Source organism: Suricata suricatta, chromosome 2 (assembly GCF_006229205.1).
Source record: "Suricata suricatta isolate VVHF042 chromosome 2, meerkat_22Aug2017_6uvM2_HiC, whole genome shotgun sequence".
Lineage (NCBI taxonomy): Eukaryota > Metazoa > Chordata > Mammalia > Carnivora > Herpestidae > Suricata > Suricata suricatta.
The window spans coordinates 87,938,707-87,956,206 of NC_043701.1; the positions used below are offsets into that span (position 1 = coordinate 87,938,707).

Sequence of the window (17,500 nt, forward strand, 5' to 3'; positions counted from 1 at the left end):
CGAGGTCCGGTAACAGGTAACTCACAAGGCAAGCTGCGCCAAACGCCACAGACAGAAACAACGCAGTCTTGAGAACACCCCAGGACGAGGGCTGCTATCTTTCAGCAACTCTCCTGGCCAACGGAAGCAGAGTTTAACCCCAGCTCCTGGACCCCAGGATTTACAGAGCTCTGTCTTCTGCTTAGGACTACCAGCCTTCCAGGTTTTCGTCTTTTCCGAGAAACCTGACAAGTTTTGGTTTTCACGGCATCTTCGAACTGCAAAGATCAAGACGGAAATTTCGGCTATCAGAGATGGAGAGACTGGCAAGTGAAATGATGGAGTTCGTGATTATGATGATTGTTATCTGGATAACGCAAGAACGTTGCGCCAATCAGAGTTTCGATTGTTAATCTCCTCCATCTGATGCCAGGGGGGGAAAAAAGTCCTTCCTAAGACTAGGAGGCATTTTTAGGAGTTTCTGTAAGTTCCCTCCGGATCTGACGATTTCTGAGGTTCTGATTCTCCTGCTAACTCGGGGTAGGGCGTAGGCGGAGGGCACCAGGCGCTTAGCTCTGATAGAGAAGGAATCCCCACATTCGAGCAACCCCGCCTAGGGTACTTGCCCCTCCCGCTTCCGAGCCCCGCCCCCCCGCGCGACGAGCCCTATAAAGTCTCTGCAAACAGGGTCGCTTCTGTCCATTTCGGATTAGTCCGGCTCTCAGATAGACGAGGTCCGCGCCCCTTACTCAGAGCGCTGCCGGCAAGAGCCATGGCCTCGGGGCTGTACCACGAGGAGTTCGCCCAGGCGGGCAAGCAGGCGGGGCTGCAGGTCTGGAGGGTAGAGAAGCTCGAGCTCGTGCCAGTGCCCGAGAGCGCTTACGGCGACTTCTACGTCGGGGACGCATACCTGGTGCTGCGCACGACCAAGGCGAGCCGGGGTTTCACCTACCGCCTGCACTTCTGGCTAGGTAAGGGGGTGCAGGCTGCGAGACCCCGGCGCGTCCGGGTCGGGGAGGGGCGAGGCCGCCGGACGCTGAGATTTGCAGGCTGGAGGCGGAGGGGGAGGTGCGGGTGAAGTAGCGGGAGAGGGGAGCCGCAAACCGGGCTGGCCTGGAGACCGTCGCGCCCGTCGCGCCCGTCGCTCCCCGTCCGGACCTCCCCCTTTCGGCTGGCCGCTTCCCGCCAGAGCCCGCTCGGGCGAACGCCGCTGCAGGCGCGGGGCTCGGCGAAGTCGGGAGCAGTTTGTCAGTTTGTCAGGCCCGTCACCCGGGCTTTGAGGCTGGTTCCTCCAGCTTCTCGCCGCTTTGACCTTCCAGTCTGCACACCCGCGCCCCCCGGGGCCGCTGCTTAGCCCCCCCGCCCTGGCCAAGTCCCGCTCGCCTTCTGACAAGTTCAGTCCTGGAGGAGATGCAGTCAAACAGGTTTGCAGGTACCCACCGCAGCTGGCAAGAAGTGCCCCCGCCCCCATTTCTCTAATTAATTTATTTTTAGTTTTCGCCCTTGGGCGCCAGCTTCTATTTCTCCACAAATTATGGCGGTTAGTGCTCTGGGTGGCTTTAAATCATGACCCACTTGCTCACACGTTCTGCTGACAAATTCTTGTTCAGGATGTTGGCGACCCTGGATGGAAGAAAGGGAAAAATACAGATATAGTCAATATAAATAAATGGCTTTACATGGCATATTTATTATTTAGATGAGTTGCTCTATTATAATAATTATTTTCAAGAATATTATTATTTATCTGCTTGAACGAGGACACCGTGTGAAACAAAACCGCTCCTTCAGCAGTAGTAATTATTTTGGGCTGCGCTTGCGCCAGGCTGTCAGAATACTGGGCCTTGTGTGTTCTACTTTTTCCACCTTCTACTTTTACCCGTAAACATCCTGAATGTTCAACCTCTCCCCGTAAGATCCTGTTCCAGTGGGCACACCCCTTCTAACAACGTGCCGATTATCTGAGACTCACTGCCTTCTTTTTAGACTAGATTGCCTCCCCTAGACGTGTTTCTTTATTTTTAGCTTTATTCCTGAGCCTGTGGGGAGAACACGAAACCACACACACACATTTTTAAGTCCTTGAAAAACCATCATTTTTATTTCTAACTTTTGACGATTTTAAGAACTAAAATGGCAGAAAAATATTGAGAAATGATGTTCTCAGTGGTGGTGAACACCTCATGCAGACCCTCCAAATAAGAACTATAAAGAGAGAGAACTGTTTTTATTATAGCATTTGATATTAAAATTTTGTGCTTACTTGGCGAAGCTCAAGCTAAGTTCCATATACATTCTGTTTTCCTAGTGTAGTGCCGTTATTCCTATATTAGACTGATTGATTTATATTTTACACCAGAAATCACTGAAACGTTAATATAAAACCATGTTCATGGGGCGCCTAGGTGGCTGAGTCGGCTAAGTGTTCGACTTCGGCTCAGGTCATGATCTTGCGGTTCGAGCCCCAATAGGAGTCTGTGCTGACAGCTCAGAGCCTGGAGCCTGCTTCAGATTCTGTGTCTCCCTCTCTCTCTCTGCCCCTTCTTCCCTGGTCGTGCTCTGTCTCAAAAATAAATAAACCAAAAAAAAAAAAAATTAAAAAAAAAAACCCCCATGTTCATGAATGAATGATGCCAGGTAGAATAGTAATGTCCTCATCTGTATCTTTCTGTTCAGAACTTGGATCTGGAATGAATAAGAGTTGTCTGAAATGCCACATTTGTAATTTTGGTGAATTAAAAGTGTGAAAGGACTTCATATTCTGCTGTAGACAACAGTTAGGTTTGACTTTTGTCAGGAGACTTCAAGAGGGCTATGAACACAGGTGTTTTTTTTTTGTTTGTTTTTTGTTTTTTGTTTTTCCTATTTAATGGGTTCTTTCTTATCCAAAGAAGCTCATTAAGCAAATTGGTTTTTAGGGTTCACAGATTCACATTAACTCATTATTCACATTATTCATTTAGGGCTCACCAATTTCAAAAATTGTAATAGAAAATGCCTTGGGTAGAAACACTTCCATCATTTTAAAGATCTGCTAAAGCTGAAGTTAATAGTACGTTAATTCATGAGTGAATTCAGTTATTACTCACTGTGCCCAGCTTTGTGTAAGGCATTTTTGCATGTGAATAATTTATGAGCCTTCCTTTAAAGTTTATGATTTCAACGACACAGTAAGACAAAGTGATATAACACAGATAAAATGTGCTAAATCTACCATGAAAGAGACAGTGTCTCTAGTTCTGGGGAAGCAGGGAAGTGGAGAAGCTTTGACAGAAAAAAGGAAAATGAGGGTAATTGGGAGATCTAGTACACGAGAAAATCACGGGGAGCATGGAAAAGTTTAGAGTAAAACATTAACCAGCAGCTTTGGATGGAATTGTTTAGCAGTTCTTCCTACTTTAGTTCCCTGACGCTAGTTGGATTTCGTCCAAAATATTCTACCCAACCCCTGAATTTGTATCAATTCATAAGGGTTAATCAGAGAGACGGACTGAGAAAAAGTTCCGAGGGGGAGAGCTGAAAGTTCAGGGGGAAAGAAAGTTTGACTATAGGAAATCATTTAGAAGGAGGATGAAAGACAGTGAAATTAGAATCAGGTTGGGATGGAAAAGGTGGATTGGACAGAAAGGAAGAAACAGGTTATATAAGAGGAGGAGAGGAGAAACCAGGAGAAGCAGGACACAGAATGGAAGAACAGAGGAAGAGCCACCTCCCTGCTCTGTCCCTCAGTGGCTTTCTGCAATGCCCTTGCCTATCCCAGATTATTTCCTTTTATTATTTTTTTCTTTTATTTACTTTACAAAGTAAGAATTTGTTGCATATAACTTAAAAGTTGTTGCATTGGTCCTTCCTAAAAAACTTTTTTAGCTTTGTATCTGGCAGTTTAAATGCATCCACCTCTGCTTCTAGTTCCTTAGGGCCTCATGGCCATGGGCACGACGGGGTAATAAAGCTACTCTGTCACATCCTGGACCTACATGACAAACACCCACCCACCCTGGTCATTTCTACCTTCCAATTTTAGACATTACATAAATGTATTTGAGAGTAGCAAACATCTGTGGTGTATCCAGTCTGTGCTTGGTTCTCTGCAAGGTGCTGAGAATCCAAAGAATTGGATTACAGAATACAGTGTACAATGCAAGGAACTTAGACTATACAGGGGCTGGTGAGGGTGCTGAGAAACTGGATTTTTATACATTGCTTAGGGGAGAGTATAAAATGGACAACCATTATGAAGAGAGTTTGATTCTTTCTTAGAAAACTAAACTTGCAGTGGCCATATGACCTAGCAATTGCATTCATAGGCATTTCTTCCAGAGAAATGAAAATTTAGATTCATGTAAAAACATACGCACGAATGTCCATAGCAGCTTTATTTGAAATAGACAAAAACTTGAATGAGCCCTTATGTCCTTCCACAGGTGACTTGTTAAAACAAACTTTGATATACCTATACCAGAGAACACCACTGAGCAATGAAAAGGACGATACACAGAATGACTCAGATGAATCCCTGGGAAATTATGCTAGGTGAAAAAAACAATGCCAAGAGGTTCCCTGGTGTATGATTCCATCTACATAACATTTTCAAAATGATAGAATCTTAGATTTGTTGTTATTAGGGCTTAGGGATGGGGTGGGGAGGAGCTGGTGCAGGTGGGAGGTGGGGGTCGTTATAAAAGGACAACATATAAGGGACCTTTTGGTGATGTAACTCTACAGTTTCTTGACTGGGATGATGAATACATGAATTTGCACGTGATCAAATTTTAGAGAACTAAATGTACAAACACACAGTGAAATTGGAGTAGTATAACACAGATAAGTGCGCTGTATCAATATCTGTATTCTGGTTCCTGCATTCTGTGCCCTATTGTACTTACATATTTGTGCTTTAATACACTGTACCATTCCAAACTATACTATAGTCTGAAACATGGTACCACTGGGGCAAATGTGGTCTGTCGATCTCTCCTTCCACCAGTACCACATTGTCTTAATTACTGTAGCTGTATAGTAAACCATAACATCAGATAAAATAATCTCTTCAATCTTATTTATTATTGTCAGAAGTTGTTTTAGCTCTTTCCGGGCTCGTGCCTTTTCATATAAATTTTACAATACAATTCTGTAATCTATAATACACCATTATGTAATTTTGATACAAATACCATTAAGCTTGTAGATCAACTTGGGGAAAATTAAAATCTTAATTATATTGGGTCTCATAATCTTATTATGTCTCTATATTTGGTAAGGTCTTTGAATTTTTTAATCAACATTTTATCATTTTTGGCATATAGATCATATACCAGTTTTATTAAATATATACCTGTTTCTTTGGAGTCATTGCAAGTGGTATTGTTTTTAATTTCAATTTCTGCATGTTCATTATTTCTATACAAAAAACGAGACTGATTTTTGTTACTGGTTAACCTTGATCCTACTATCTTGCTGAATGCACTTATTCTGGGAGTTTTTGTTTGTTTTTCTTGAGTATTCCTTCATATTTTCTATATGGACAATCCTGTTATCTCTAAATAGGGACTTTTATTGCCCCCTTTCCAATGTTTATGTTTTTATTCTTTTTCTTAGCTTATTGCAAAAGTTAGAACTTCCCGTGATATGTTAAGGTAAGAGTAGTAAGAGCGGATTTCCCATGTTCCAGGTTAGGGAGAAAACATTCCGTCCTTCACTATTAAGAATTGTATTAGCTGTGTGTTTTTGTGGATTCTGCTTATTAAGTTGAGGATATTCTCTTGGATTCTTAACTTTGTAAGAGTTTTTATCATGAATGGCCATTGGATTAACCTACTTATTAAACCTCCCTTTTAATCTGTTTTATATATAAAATCATCATATCCCCAAAGAATTCTAGCAACTTTGCAGCCTATGTGCAAGTATAATATAAGATAACATAATATAAAAGAACATAACACAAAAGAATGTAACATAACTTGAAAGACACTGGTAAAATCAGGAAAGGGAAAATAAATGAAGTCATAAACAAAATTCATAGAGCAAGTACATAAGTTTCTGAACACTTGCTAGAATTGCAACATGATATCACTGAATTGGATTCTAGTTTTCACATTCAAAGGCTAGGATTGGCTTCCTTAGGACCTTTCAAATCTTTAAAGCAAACCCTCTAGTTTATTCATACTGATATCCTTGACTCAGCACAGTAGGCAAGCATCCACAAATGATAGCATAATTTAATTAACTTACTTCCAGTTCATTCATTCATTGCATGATTGTCCATTTACCTCTGTCTAAAGAAATTTGTGTTTCAACTTGTACTCAATAAGAATGTTTATGTCAAGCACATTATCTTAGCACATATGATATTAACCTTGATTTAAGCTTCCCTCTAAAACATCTCTGTGCAAATCTGTATCTGTGCCTTTATTAGTATTCTCATGCATGGCGGGGAAAGTGAGCAGAAAAATGACACTAGTTCTTTTGGACTGTACAACTGCATCTGTGTTTTTATTTCCTTTGGCCACAAAAGAAGTTCACAAACTTGATACCATGTCAAATATTCTTCTTGCTAGTGGATTTTTTTTTCCCCTGAGAAGACAACTCTCCTTTGAGAGTTAACAGAGGAATGTAAAGAAATACAATTCTTCCATTAATATAGCTGACTGTTTTTCTTTCTTTAATTTTGGTGAATAGTCACAATATTGGGGTTTCAGGTGAACTGTAGTATTATTAGAGCTTCTGGACTTTCTACAACAGTTATACCAAGGTTAACTTTATGACCTTGGGAAAGTTACTTGGCCTTTCTAAGCCTCCATTTCTTTTGTTGTAACATGGTAGAAAATATTTCTGCTGCATGCAGTTGCTTGAGGATTAAATGAGATCATCCATGTAAAACACTGGCCCAGTATCTGGCCTGGTGCAAGAATACTATAAATGTATATATGTTAGCTATTGTTATTTCTGAAATCATTTATGGTTTGCACAAAGCTCAGATGTAGCAAGGGTTTTGAAATGTCTTTTATAAAATTTGAGTTTCCCTCAGGTGTGTCCCAGCTCACATTTCTGAAGGATGTGAATTAGTGTTTTGACCTCCATGACGTCGGCTGGATGGGATTTATACTAGTATTGTGAAAATTAAGTGTGTGTTGTGTGTTAGATTCCTGGTATAATAATATGTACATTCACATTCAATAGATGTTAGTATCTATTTTCTATACTTTCCCTTTCCCCTCAGAGAACATGATCTTACACCAATAAGATAACGAAGGGGGATCGTCATACTTGGAAAGAGGGGTAAGGTCAAGTTGCATTCATTTCCCACTCTGCAAACCACTTGCTTTTCTAAAGCTATTCATCTATGGCCTATGCTGTTCATATTCCATACAAATATTAACATACTGGCATATTGGAAACCTAAAGATCGATGCTAATAAAGGCTAAAACAATTGGAAAACATTTTCATAGTCTGATCTGGTTACCAAATGAATCTGAATCCTACTAGAATATAGTGTTATATCTTCTTGATCATATACAGACAGCACTATTTCTTTTCAAAAAAATATTTTTAAAAAGAATTGGAAAGCAAGAAGAAAACAATTCTTTTACATATTAGGAAAATACTATTTTTATATTATACCATTTCTGTTAAAAGACTGTTCTGCCTAAATGGTTTATTATATTGCTGTGTAACTCGGAGAAAATATCGGAGCATTTTCTTAGCAGAAATTCTGCCTCAGTCCTTTTCCTTGCTTGATAAGTGAAGGGCTGTCCTTTCAATTTCAGGAAAGGAGTGTACTCAGGATGAATATGCAGCTGCTGCCATCTTTACTGTCCAGATGGATGACTATTTGGGTGGCAAGCCGGTGCAGAGTAGAGAAGTTCAAGGCTATGAATCCACCGACTTTGTTAGCTATTTCAAAGGAGGACTGAAATACAAGGTAAGCAGCTCTCTTGAACTGTTTTCATTATGACCCCCTTTCTATTCTAAAATTTTTTAATGTCTTTTATTTATTTTTGAGAGACAGAGACAGTGTGAGCAGGGAAGGGTCAGAGAGAGAGGGAGACACAGAATCTGAAGCAGGTGCCAAGCTCTGAGCTAGTTGTCAGCACAGAGCCAGATGCGGGGCTCGAACCCACGAAATGCGAGATGAGAAACGCGAGATTATGACCGGAGCTGAAGCCGGTGCTTAACTGACTGAGCCAACCAGGCGCCCCTATGACCCCTTTCTATTCTGATCCATCTACACCTCATGACTTCATAGAATGAATGAATGTTCAGGGAGGACAGGGCTTTTTGCTTTGGTTTTGTTTCAATCTGTTTGGTTTACTGATTTACACCAGTACCCCCTGGACCAACAGTAGGTGCTCAGTAAACGTTTGTGGAATGGGGGTATAATATGGGAAATAGTCTGACTTAATTTCATTTAGTAGGTCAATTTTTAATAAAATTAAGAGCTCTCAGGAATGTTGTCACAGGAAAGCCCTTAAAAATTTTGTGGAGTTACTTCAATAATTAAGTACTGGCAACTTGGGTATTGATATTTTTTTATGCAATTCTAGAGAACCTCTGAACTTACTGCAAATAACCCAGGACTTGGGAATCTGTTTTTCTGGAACATGTTAATAAAATATAACAACTATAATTCCAGTCAATAGCAAGAGCTATACACACATTTCCCAAATAGTGTGGCTTGATCTTGGAAATGATACAAATGAAACAACATTGAGTTGAATCTATATGTGGTTCAGCCTCACAAAGTCAAATATACATGTACCACCACACACATATGCGCACCGTTCATGTGTTTTGGTCAGAAACACTAATCATCAACTGGCTTTGCTTTTGGGGAAAACAACAACAGAAACAAGTTAAATAGTTTTCTCCTTTTAAGGCAACCTTCAATGAAGGACAGCCTTTTTTCCTGGAATTCTCTCTGTGATTCTTGTAGACTGGCAGCCCTTCACAATCCTCTTCGCCCCAAGCGTATTCAGTTAAAGCGTAAGAAATACCTCCCTAAACAAACAGTTTGGAAGCAATCTTTTTCAAGGTCAAACATGCTCTAAGAGGTGTTCTGCAGACCCTACCACTTCACCCTTTGAGCATATTAGCCTACTGAACACCTCAGAGCTAAGCGAGAGTTCTGAATATATATTAAATGTGTCTACTACAGTGACACATTTTGTTTCTACTTTTACCTGATCAGAGCTTTAGTGAATATTTTGTGATTCCATTGTGATGAGAATAAATGCTTAAAAGTTCTCTTCTATCTTAAAATCATCACTCTAGGCTAGGAACAACCCTAAATATGAAACCATTACTTCCCATTTTATTTAATTCACATGAGTTCCTACAGTTTATATCAAATGATCCTGCAACTTCCTTCATGTCAGTGAATTCAACATTTTGAATAAGCTGGGTCTTGTAGTTACTCAAAGCATGCGCTATGACCTCATCTCGGTGATAAACCCATTTCTGCTATATATAACTTGTTTAGCTCAGGGCAACTATGCAAAGTTTCTGTGCTCCGTTTCCCACAAAAATATATTGGGCATTAAAAAAGCTTCCTCTTTTAGGTATTAAAAGGATTAAAGATTAAATTAAATAATAAAATACATATACAGTGCATTTGCAGTCAGTAAGAACTTGTGATATTATTAATCCTTCTGGCTATTAACAAGACTACCGAAATCAAACTTCTGGATATATATTTAAAAGTGGACATAAAAAGCAGTTTTACAGTCATAAGATAATTATCTTGTAATTATCAATATCAAAGTTACCACAGATCAGCTTATTTTAGAAAGAAGATATTTCCAAATGGAGGTCAAGTTTATCAACAAAAAAATCGTTATCGTTAATGACATTGAGCAGATAACAATGTGTGCAATTACAAAGTACTTGATAGGAAATGTGGAAGCCAAGATAACTTGCCACCCAGAATAGCAAAGAGTATTATGTTATACTTAATTTCATGCTTAAAAGAATGTGCTAAGCACTTCATGTGTATCATCTCATTTAATCCAAGTAGCACCCCATGCTGCAGTTTCTAAAACTGTCACCCTATTAAGGTGTGTAAGCACAGTCTTGGAGAAACTATGTAACTTGCCAAGGTCTAATAGCTGTTAAGTACCTGGGTGACCATCTGACCTCAGCGCCTAAGCTGGCAATCATTATATCATGATGCTCTAAACATAAATAAATGATTCAACTATCAAGATGAATTTCTTACTTAAGATTACACTATGACACAGGGTATTGTATCTGTTTGGGATGGACACAGTTTGACAAAGCCTACCATTACTGAGCCAACAACAGCCATATTTAGTTACCATGTTTAATATAAAGATTCAGCTAGGCAACATTAAGACCATCTTCTCATGACATTTAAATGATGTGAGTTTTTTAATGAATTTTTTAAAAATCTTTATTTTTGAGAGACAGAGAGAGGCAGCACAAACAGCAGAGGGTCAAAGAGAGAGGGAGACACAGATTCTGAAGCAGGCTCCAGGCTCTGAGCTGTCAGCACAGAGCCTGACAGGGGGCTCGAACCCACGAACCATGAAATCATGACCTGAGCCAAAGCCAGACGCTCAACCGACGGAGCCACCCAGGCACCCCTTTAAAGTAATTTTTAAGGGAGTTGGGGGGTTATAGATGACTATTATTTACCACTACTCCCTTATATTAAATCTCTAGTTAATCACACCTTTCCCAAGCTCAATAAGACCCAGCACAGCCACGATTGTAATAGTGATGATGAAACATCCATCAGTCAGCAAAACTTTTTATGGTGCCACTGATTTAGAGGATCATGCACCTTGCTTTTCATTCTGCCTTGTGAAGGTAGAAAGAGACTGGGAGTTTCTAGGGTTAATTCTAACACTATTCTAGAACTACTTACTATCAAAAACAAACATATATGAAACTTAAGAGTTTTTCTTTTGTGCATTTTTCACATCAAATATTAAAGACAAAATTAATTTTTAAAATAATGTTAAATGTTCAGACTGGTTATCCGTCTGATGGTTCACTATATGGCATTAGCTTAAATGTTATCTAAGTATCCTCGTCTCAGTCTGGTCTGTATCTTATAACTTTTTCCAGATCACAGTGTTCTTACACTGTTTTTCAGATCATAATGCACTTTTTAAAAAGTGAAATGATACACATCATTATACATTGTTCAAACTGAAAGAGTGCACAAGAGTGAAATGTAATTTAAATTAAGGACTTTGGGTCCTTAATAATAATGTGTCATTAGGATGTGTCATAGGTTCATCAGTTGTAACAAATATAACTGGCGAGGGATACTGATAATGGGGGAGGAAATGCATGTCTGTCAGGTCGTGGGTAGATGGAAAATCTCTGAGCCTTCCCCTCAGCTTTGTTGTGACATTTAAACTACTCTAAGAAAATAAAGTCTTAATATTAAAAAAGGGTAAATGGCCAAGCAAAGTAGTATAGATGAAAACTCGTATTTATTTTTATTGTATAATACTTAGTTTGTTCATTTTTGGCATTCTTTGCAAAATTATGGGCTGAGGAATTATTATGTATTTTAAAATTTGTGGTTACAGTGGTCTCAAAAAGTCAACATTTAGCCTATAGTAATATAACCTTTCTATTCATGAGAGTCTTTCTTTTCCCAGACACGGTGAAATTTTAGTCAGTGGAAATTTCAAGAATGTGCAGATGATTACATAGGCAGCTTAACTTCTTTCTTTGGATTTACCATGTATATTTATGTAATAAATTTGGAAATTGGATTATTTTACAGGTTTCCTATACTGCTAATTTTCTTACCATATTATTGTAGGAGGCTTTGATCAATAAAAGTGATTTGCTTACACTCCATATATATTATGCATGTTGCCTCATGATTAATTATGGAAATAAATAAAGATTATTGTTTCTAACATTTAATTGTAGAAAAAAATGAAAAGTTAAAAGTTGATTTCAAATAATGTAAGAAGATGTATTTGAATATGGTTAATCATTTTCTTTAACATTTTTTATTTAAAAAAATTTTTTTAATGTTTATTTATTTTTGAGAGAGACAGTGCGAGACGGGGAGGGGCAGAGACAGAGACACAGAATCCAAAGCAAGCTCCAGGTTCTGAGCTGTCAGTACAGAGCCAGACGCAGGGCTTGAACTCACAAGCTGTGAGATCATGACCTGAATTGAGGTCAGACGCTTAACTGACTAAGCCACTCAGGAGCCCCAACCTTTTAACATTTGTTAATTGTATATAGTTTTATTTTGTTTTGCTTTGGGATGTGCAACCAAATTTAGGGTATGAATACTCAGGCTTGCACTTCAAGAAAAAAAAGGAGGAAAGAGTTTTTAATAATGTTATAACAAAGATCGTTAAGTAGGATCCTCCCATACCTGGCCAGCACTCAATGCCCCTTCTCTGTCCTAATGCTGTGTGTGACATGGGAATTTTGGGGTGTCTAGTTCTCTCCTATCTTGGTCTTGTTACCTCTGACTCTCCCCCATCCTCCTGTCTCCTGTTCCCTGCAGTTTTATCTGCCTTCTCACTCAGTGATTTGAAAATCATTAGTTCCCCAAAGTCCAGAACTACTGCTTCCTTTCATTTATGTGGCAGGTTTTATGCACTGAAGGTTTTTAGTAAATACTTGCAATATTAAATTAAAAGGTTAAAACAGGAAAGACAAAAGGCCTTAAAAAAAGTGTTGATTTGCCAACTCATTCTCTTCTGCATACTTAGTTTTTACACATGCTCTTAGGTTGCTGTTTTATCTTGGCCCGACAGGCAGTTTTTGGCTTGTACACCTGTGGTTTTATATGTTTTTAGTTAGAAGCCTCATCTGTTTTTGTTTTGTTTTCTGTCTTCCTCCCACTGATCAGGCTGGAGGTGTGGCATCTGGGCTAAATCATGTTCTCACAAATGACTTGACCGCTAAGAGGCTCCTGCATGTGAAGGGTCGGAGAGTGGTCAGGGCCACAGAAGTTCCCCTTAGCTGGGACAGTTTCAACAAGGGTGACTGCTTCATCATTGACCTTGGCACGGTAAGTCTTACATACACATGGAGCCGCCTAAAGGAAAGTGAATTGTCTTCAAATCAAATCCAATGTACCTGTCATGGAAGATACTCCCCTCCTCTACACACTAGGAAGAGGTCATGTTTATGAGAGAGGCAATCATATCACATGACAAATTGGCAAGTATTTAAATAACACAAAATGGGACTTCAAAGTTTTTATTTTCTTTGATAGGTTTAGAATGGAGTAGTGATTTAGTTCTTCCTACCATAGAACACACATTGAGTAATTTTTAATATATTTACCCTTGTGTCTGAACAGAATTTCCGCTAATTATTTCTGTTCTTAATTGGGTGTGGGAAAACATTTTGTGAAGGGAAAATTGATTTCCCCAGAAAACAAAGGTTCTAGAGTTTCAAATGGACACAGGATGAGTCGAAACAGCCTCCCTGAGGAGTTTTTAGGAGGTATTTTTGTATATATATCACATATACACTATACCATATTATTTCATACTTTTTAATTATTTTAAGGTTATTAAAAGGCACAAGTACAAATATCAAGTATCATCTTAATGGGATGTGCAATATCTGACCTACGTTTTCTTCCAGGAAAAGAGGGCCCTCTAAGTTCAGGTATATTTATTAATCATTGTTATCTTGAGAAGAAGTATTATTTTTTTATTTTTTAAACATTTATTTTATTTTTGAGAGACAGAGCATGAGCAGAGGAGGGGCAGAGAGAGAGAGGGAGACACAGAATCTGAAGCAGGCTCTGAGCTGTCAGCACAGAGCCCGACGCGAGGCTCAAACTCACAGACTGCGAATTCATGACCTGAGTCGAAGTTGGCCACTTAACCAACTGAGCCATCCAGGTGCCCCAAAAAGAAGTATTATTTCAAGGTCGTTTGTGGACTCTATATGGTGGGATTTAAGTTGGGGTTTTTAAATTTTGTAAAGTGGAAATACAATAAAGTAGACCTAAAAGGCATTCCCTACCATTGAAAACCCATGGGCAAAGCAGCAGAGGCAAGAAAACACAACTTAGAATACATTGACTTTAATCTAAGATTCATCTATAAAATTCAGGTATTTGATTAGATAATCTCTGGGGCCCCTAAACAGAAGAGCATTTCCTGTTGATAATGTAATTCATCACTGCCATTACTTGAAAATATTTTTCTTAAAATAACTTTGTATAATGTAATTGCTTCATACGGGCAGTAACCTCTTTAATTACCATGAATGGCTTCCAGTTCAGCTTTCCAACTAACTACCTACTCTTCAATCTTGAGCAAGTCATTAACCTCTTCAAGCCCTAACTTCTTCATTTATTGTTTTCATCTCGACTCTAATTTCTGATGGTACTTCTAGCCTATGCTGACTATGATTCAGTCTCCTCTGACACAGAGTCACATCTGGAAGTGACAGCTATCATTGTGGTTTCACAAAAGAAAAGTCATACAGGGTATGAACAAGGACTTGCATTGATACAGGTTGGGTGGTAACTTGGGTTTGACCTGGGGTTTTCTATTCTTCATTTACATTCTTTTCACTACACTAAGCTAACTTAGTAGGATATGAGATGGTGTGGCTTTCTAACAGAATATTTTGCGATAGTTTCAGAATCTGCTGAATTCAGGATTATGTCTAATCCAGCTTAAAATCTACTAAAAGTAGTGTTGTTAATGAAATCATCTATTATTTTCCTGAGCAAGTATTGAGCTTCCACAATGGGCTAGATCGTTGGGTGCTATGGTAGGAAGATTGTGGTCCCAATGACATATCTTCTCTTCCTCTGGGTAATATCTGCTATGGGAGAGTATGACCCATAAATACAGGCTCATAAAATAGGGGCAGAGCCTATATTAGAAATTCAAGGACATTCATCTATTTATTAGTAAATTATATTTCTTTTATATAGTTGATTACGTTTAATGACTTTCAAGTTGTCTCCTGCTTTCATGCCTGGTTAGAGACATTTGGAGTGACTTTGTTGTGGAGGTCATTGGGTTAGATTATCTTTTATTTGTAGAAATATTCTACATCCCAAAGGGATACCCTGGTACGACTCAAGCATTGGAGTACTACAGATACTCTCTTTAACTCACATTATCTCTTTTTATGTTACTAACCTTTAACCAGTTGTATGCTGCCAACAATTTTTAAGTGGTGATAAGATCTTGCAATTACCTTGGGGACTTTATTTTTGGGGCGTGTCACAGTCAACTAAGAAGGACATCAGAAAAAATATTTCTCTATTAAAATATTTTAATAGATTTAATTCAGTTCACAATTTCATACCCACTTTCTGCATTAGAGAGCAGAAAAAGAAGCCAGTTCAGTTTCTTCAGGTTGGTTTTATTATACAGGTATGAAAAAAGCAGGTTAGACATCTAAAGCTCTCATCTAACTAGAGCCAGCTGGTCAAGACTAAAGTTATGGATATCATCTAAATCCTATATTTTTATTGTGTTTGAGGGAAGCCAACCTATTTGATAAACAATCACTACCATTAATATGATATGCCATATACCTTAGAAACATTGGCTGTTGTAGGATGTGAGATTACAGTAAATATTTCCTAAATATGACAGTGTAAACCAGCTCAATCAAAAGCATGAGATTGTAAAATGACCCATTTAATCACTTTGAAAGTTAAGAAAATCATCAACATTTTAGAAGATGGTTTAGATCAGCTATCTTATATTCAGTGTGTTTTCAGAAAATAATATGGAACATGGCTAGATCTTAGGAACCTGGAATGTACTGAATCTTTGGAGAAGTGCTTTTGAACTGTGTATTTTAATATTGGTGAATTTATTAATCATCATTTCCTCATTAAAGCTATGAGGTAGTTGAGGTAGTTGTAGAAATGGGTAACAAAATCACACCTAAATATCTTGCAATAAAGCCATCAGTAACTACAGAAGGTGAATGATAATGAAAAAAATTCCATATTCCTAAAGTTTGGGATCTGGGCATAACTCTTTTAGACACATGTGTCAGAGTCAGCCACTAAGAGAGAATTGGATTTCACAGGAGGAGGAATTTCTGTGGTCAGTTACTAATTGTGCTGTTGGGCATGTTCTGTTTCCTTGTTAATTTGTTTGGTCAGTTATGAAGCTTTGCCCCACTCGCCTTGCTATTTATAACCTCTTACCCCCTGTCATTGTTCCCTCATGCTCCTTTGAAACATTGGTCTTCACTTCCTCATTTACCAGTTGGCCTGCAACCCACGCTTCCTGACTTTCACTCCCACCATTTCTCTGAAACTGTTTATCTTATGGGCAACAATGCCTTCTGCTAAATCCAGTGGACACTTTGCATATTATCTGCTCCATTCCTGTGCCGCAGTTGACACTTCTGGTTATCCCCTTCTACGTAAGTGTCACCCTGCCCTGGCCCTCCTTCTCTTCCCTTTCAAGTCATTCTTTCTCATTATTCTTTGCCTGGTGTGCCCACCCCGTCTAGTCTTTTTTTTTTTTAAGGATTCCACTTTTGGGCATTGTCTCTTTATTCATTCTTGCTGGCAAATCTCAATTTTATGGTCTCACTTGGATCTCTTGCCTGAACTCTATTCAATATTTCACACTACCTCCCAGATATTTCTTGTGTATATCCCAGAAACCTCAAACTGGGCAAGTCTTAAAATAGAACCAACAACCTCACCTCTGATTCCAAAATGATATCTTATCATTCTTATCATGTTAAATGGAGCTACCACTCCTTCAGACCTCCAACCCCAAATCCAGAAGTCATCTGGATGATTTCTCCCAGGGGCTGCACATTTAATCAATCACTAGGTCCACTCTCTTCTACCTGCTGAGTATCTCCTTAATTCTTCCCGTGCTCTTTATCACCATGGTACCCTCTCATTGCCCTGGACATGAGACTTCCCCTCAAGTCACCATGCTTTTGCTTTTACACACATTGTTTCCTTTGCCTAGAATCCTTTTCCTCTGCAACACTTTTCTTTGGTCAGCATCCCATTACCATCTCATCCTTAAATATTCAACTCTGATATTGCTTCTTCTTTATAATGTATTCCTTGGCCTCTTTCTCCCTTCTTCCCCATCCCACATTGCACTCCTGTAGAATTAGGCAAGATTTTATCTCCTATTTCCTATAACCTTACAGACTTGCCTTGAGCATTTTCCATATTGCCTGTCCATCCACTTATTAGCCTCACTCATTCACTTTGTCCATGGTATAAGGCCCAGAACTTACAGTCACTCAACAGATGTTTCAACAAATGTACATCTGCCCAACATAAAGCATATAGTCTCATGTAGTCATGTATATAGAGATGTAATTCTCTTTTTTCATCTATAGTTCAACTTGACTTTTCAGTTAAGCTTCTGTTGCTATGGAAGGGTTAAAAATAAAATATATGCAATTATTTTCCATCATTTACAATACAGTAGTTGCAATGACACTCCAAACAGAAAAGCAAAGTAAAAAATCAAAACACCAACTTCTGTTTCATGTAATTAGACTTATACAGAAATTAGAAGGTTAAGTAACAAC

At 38.7% G+C, this 17,500-nt stretch overlaps 1 protein-coding gene across 1 annotated transcript in view; it reads left to right on the plus strand.

Annotated features, from left to right (window-relative positions):
- The first annotated feature begins 751 nt into the window (after window positions 1-751).
- SCIN (scinderin) overlaps window positions 752-17,500 on the plus strand; it is a 72,703-nt gene continuing 55,954 nt past the window's right edge. The window contains exons 1-3 of the mRNA XM_029957445.1: window positions 752-950; window positions 7,747-7,901; window positions 12,837-12,998. Of these exons, the coding sequence (XP_029813305.1) occupies window positions 752-950; window positions 7,747-7,901; window positions 12,837-12,998 (516 nt within the window). The remainder of the gene's footprint in view (window positions 951-7,746; window positions 7,902-12,836; window positions 12,999-17,500) is intronic.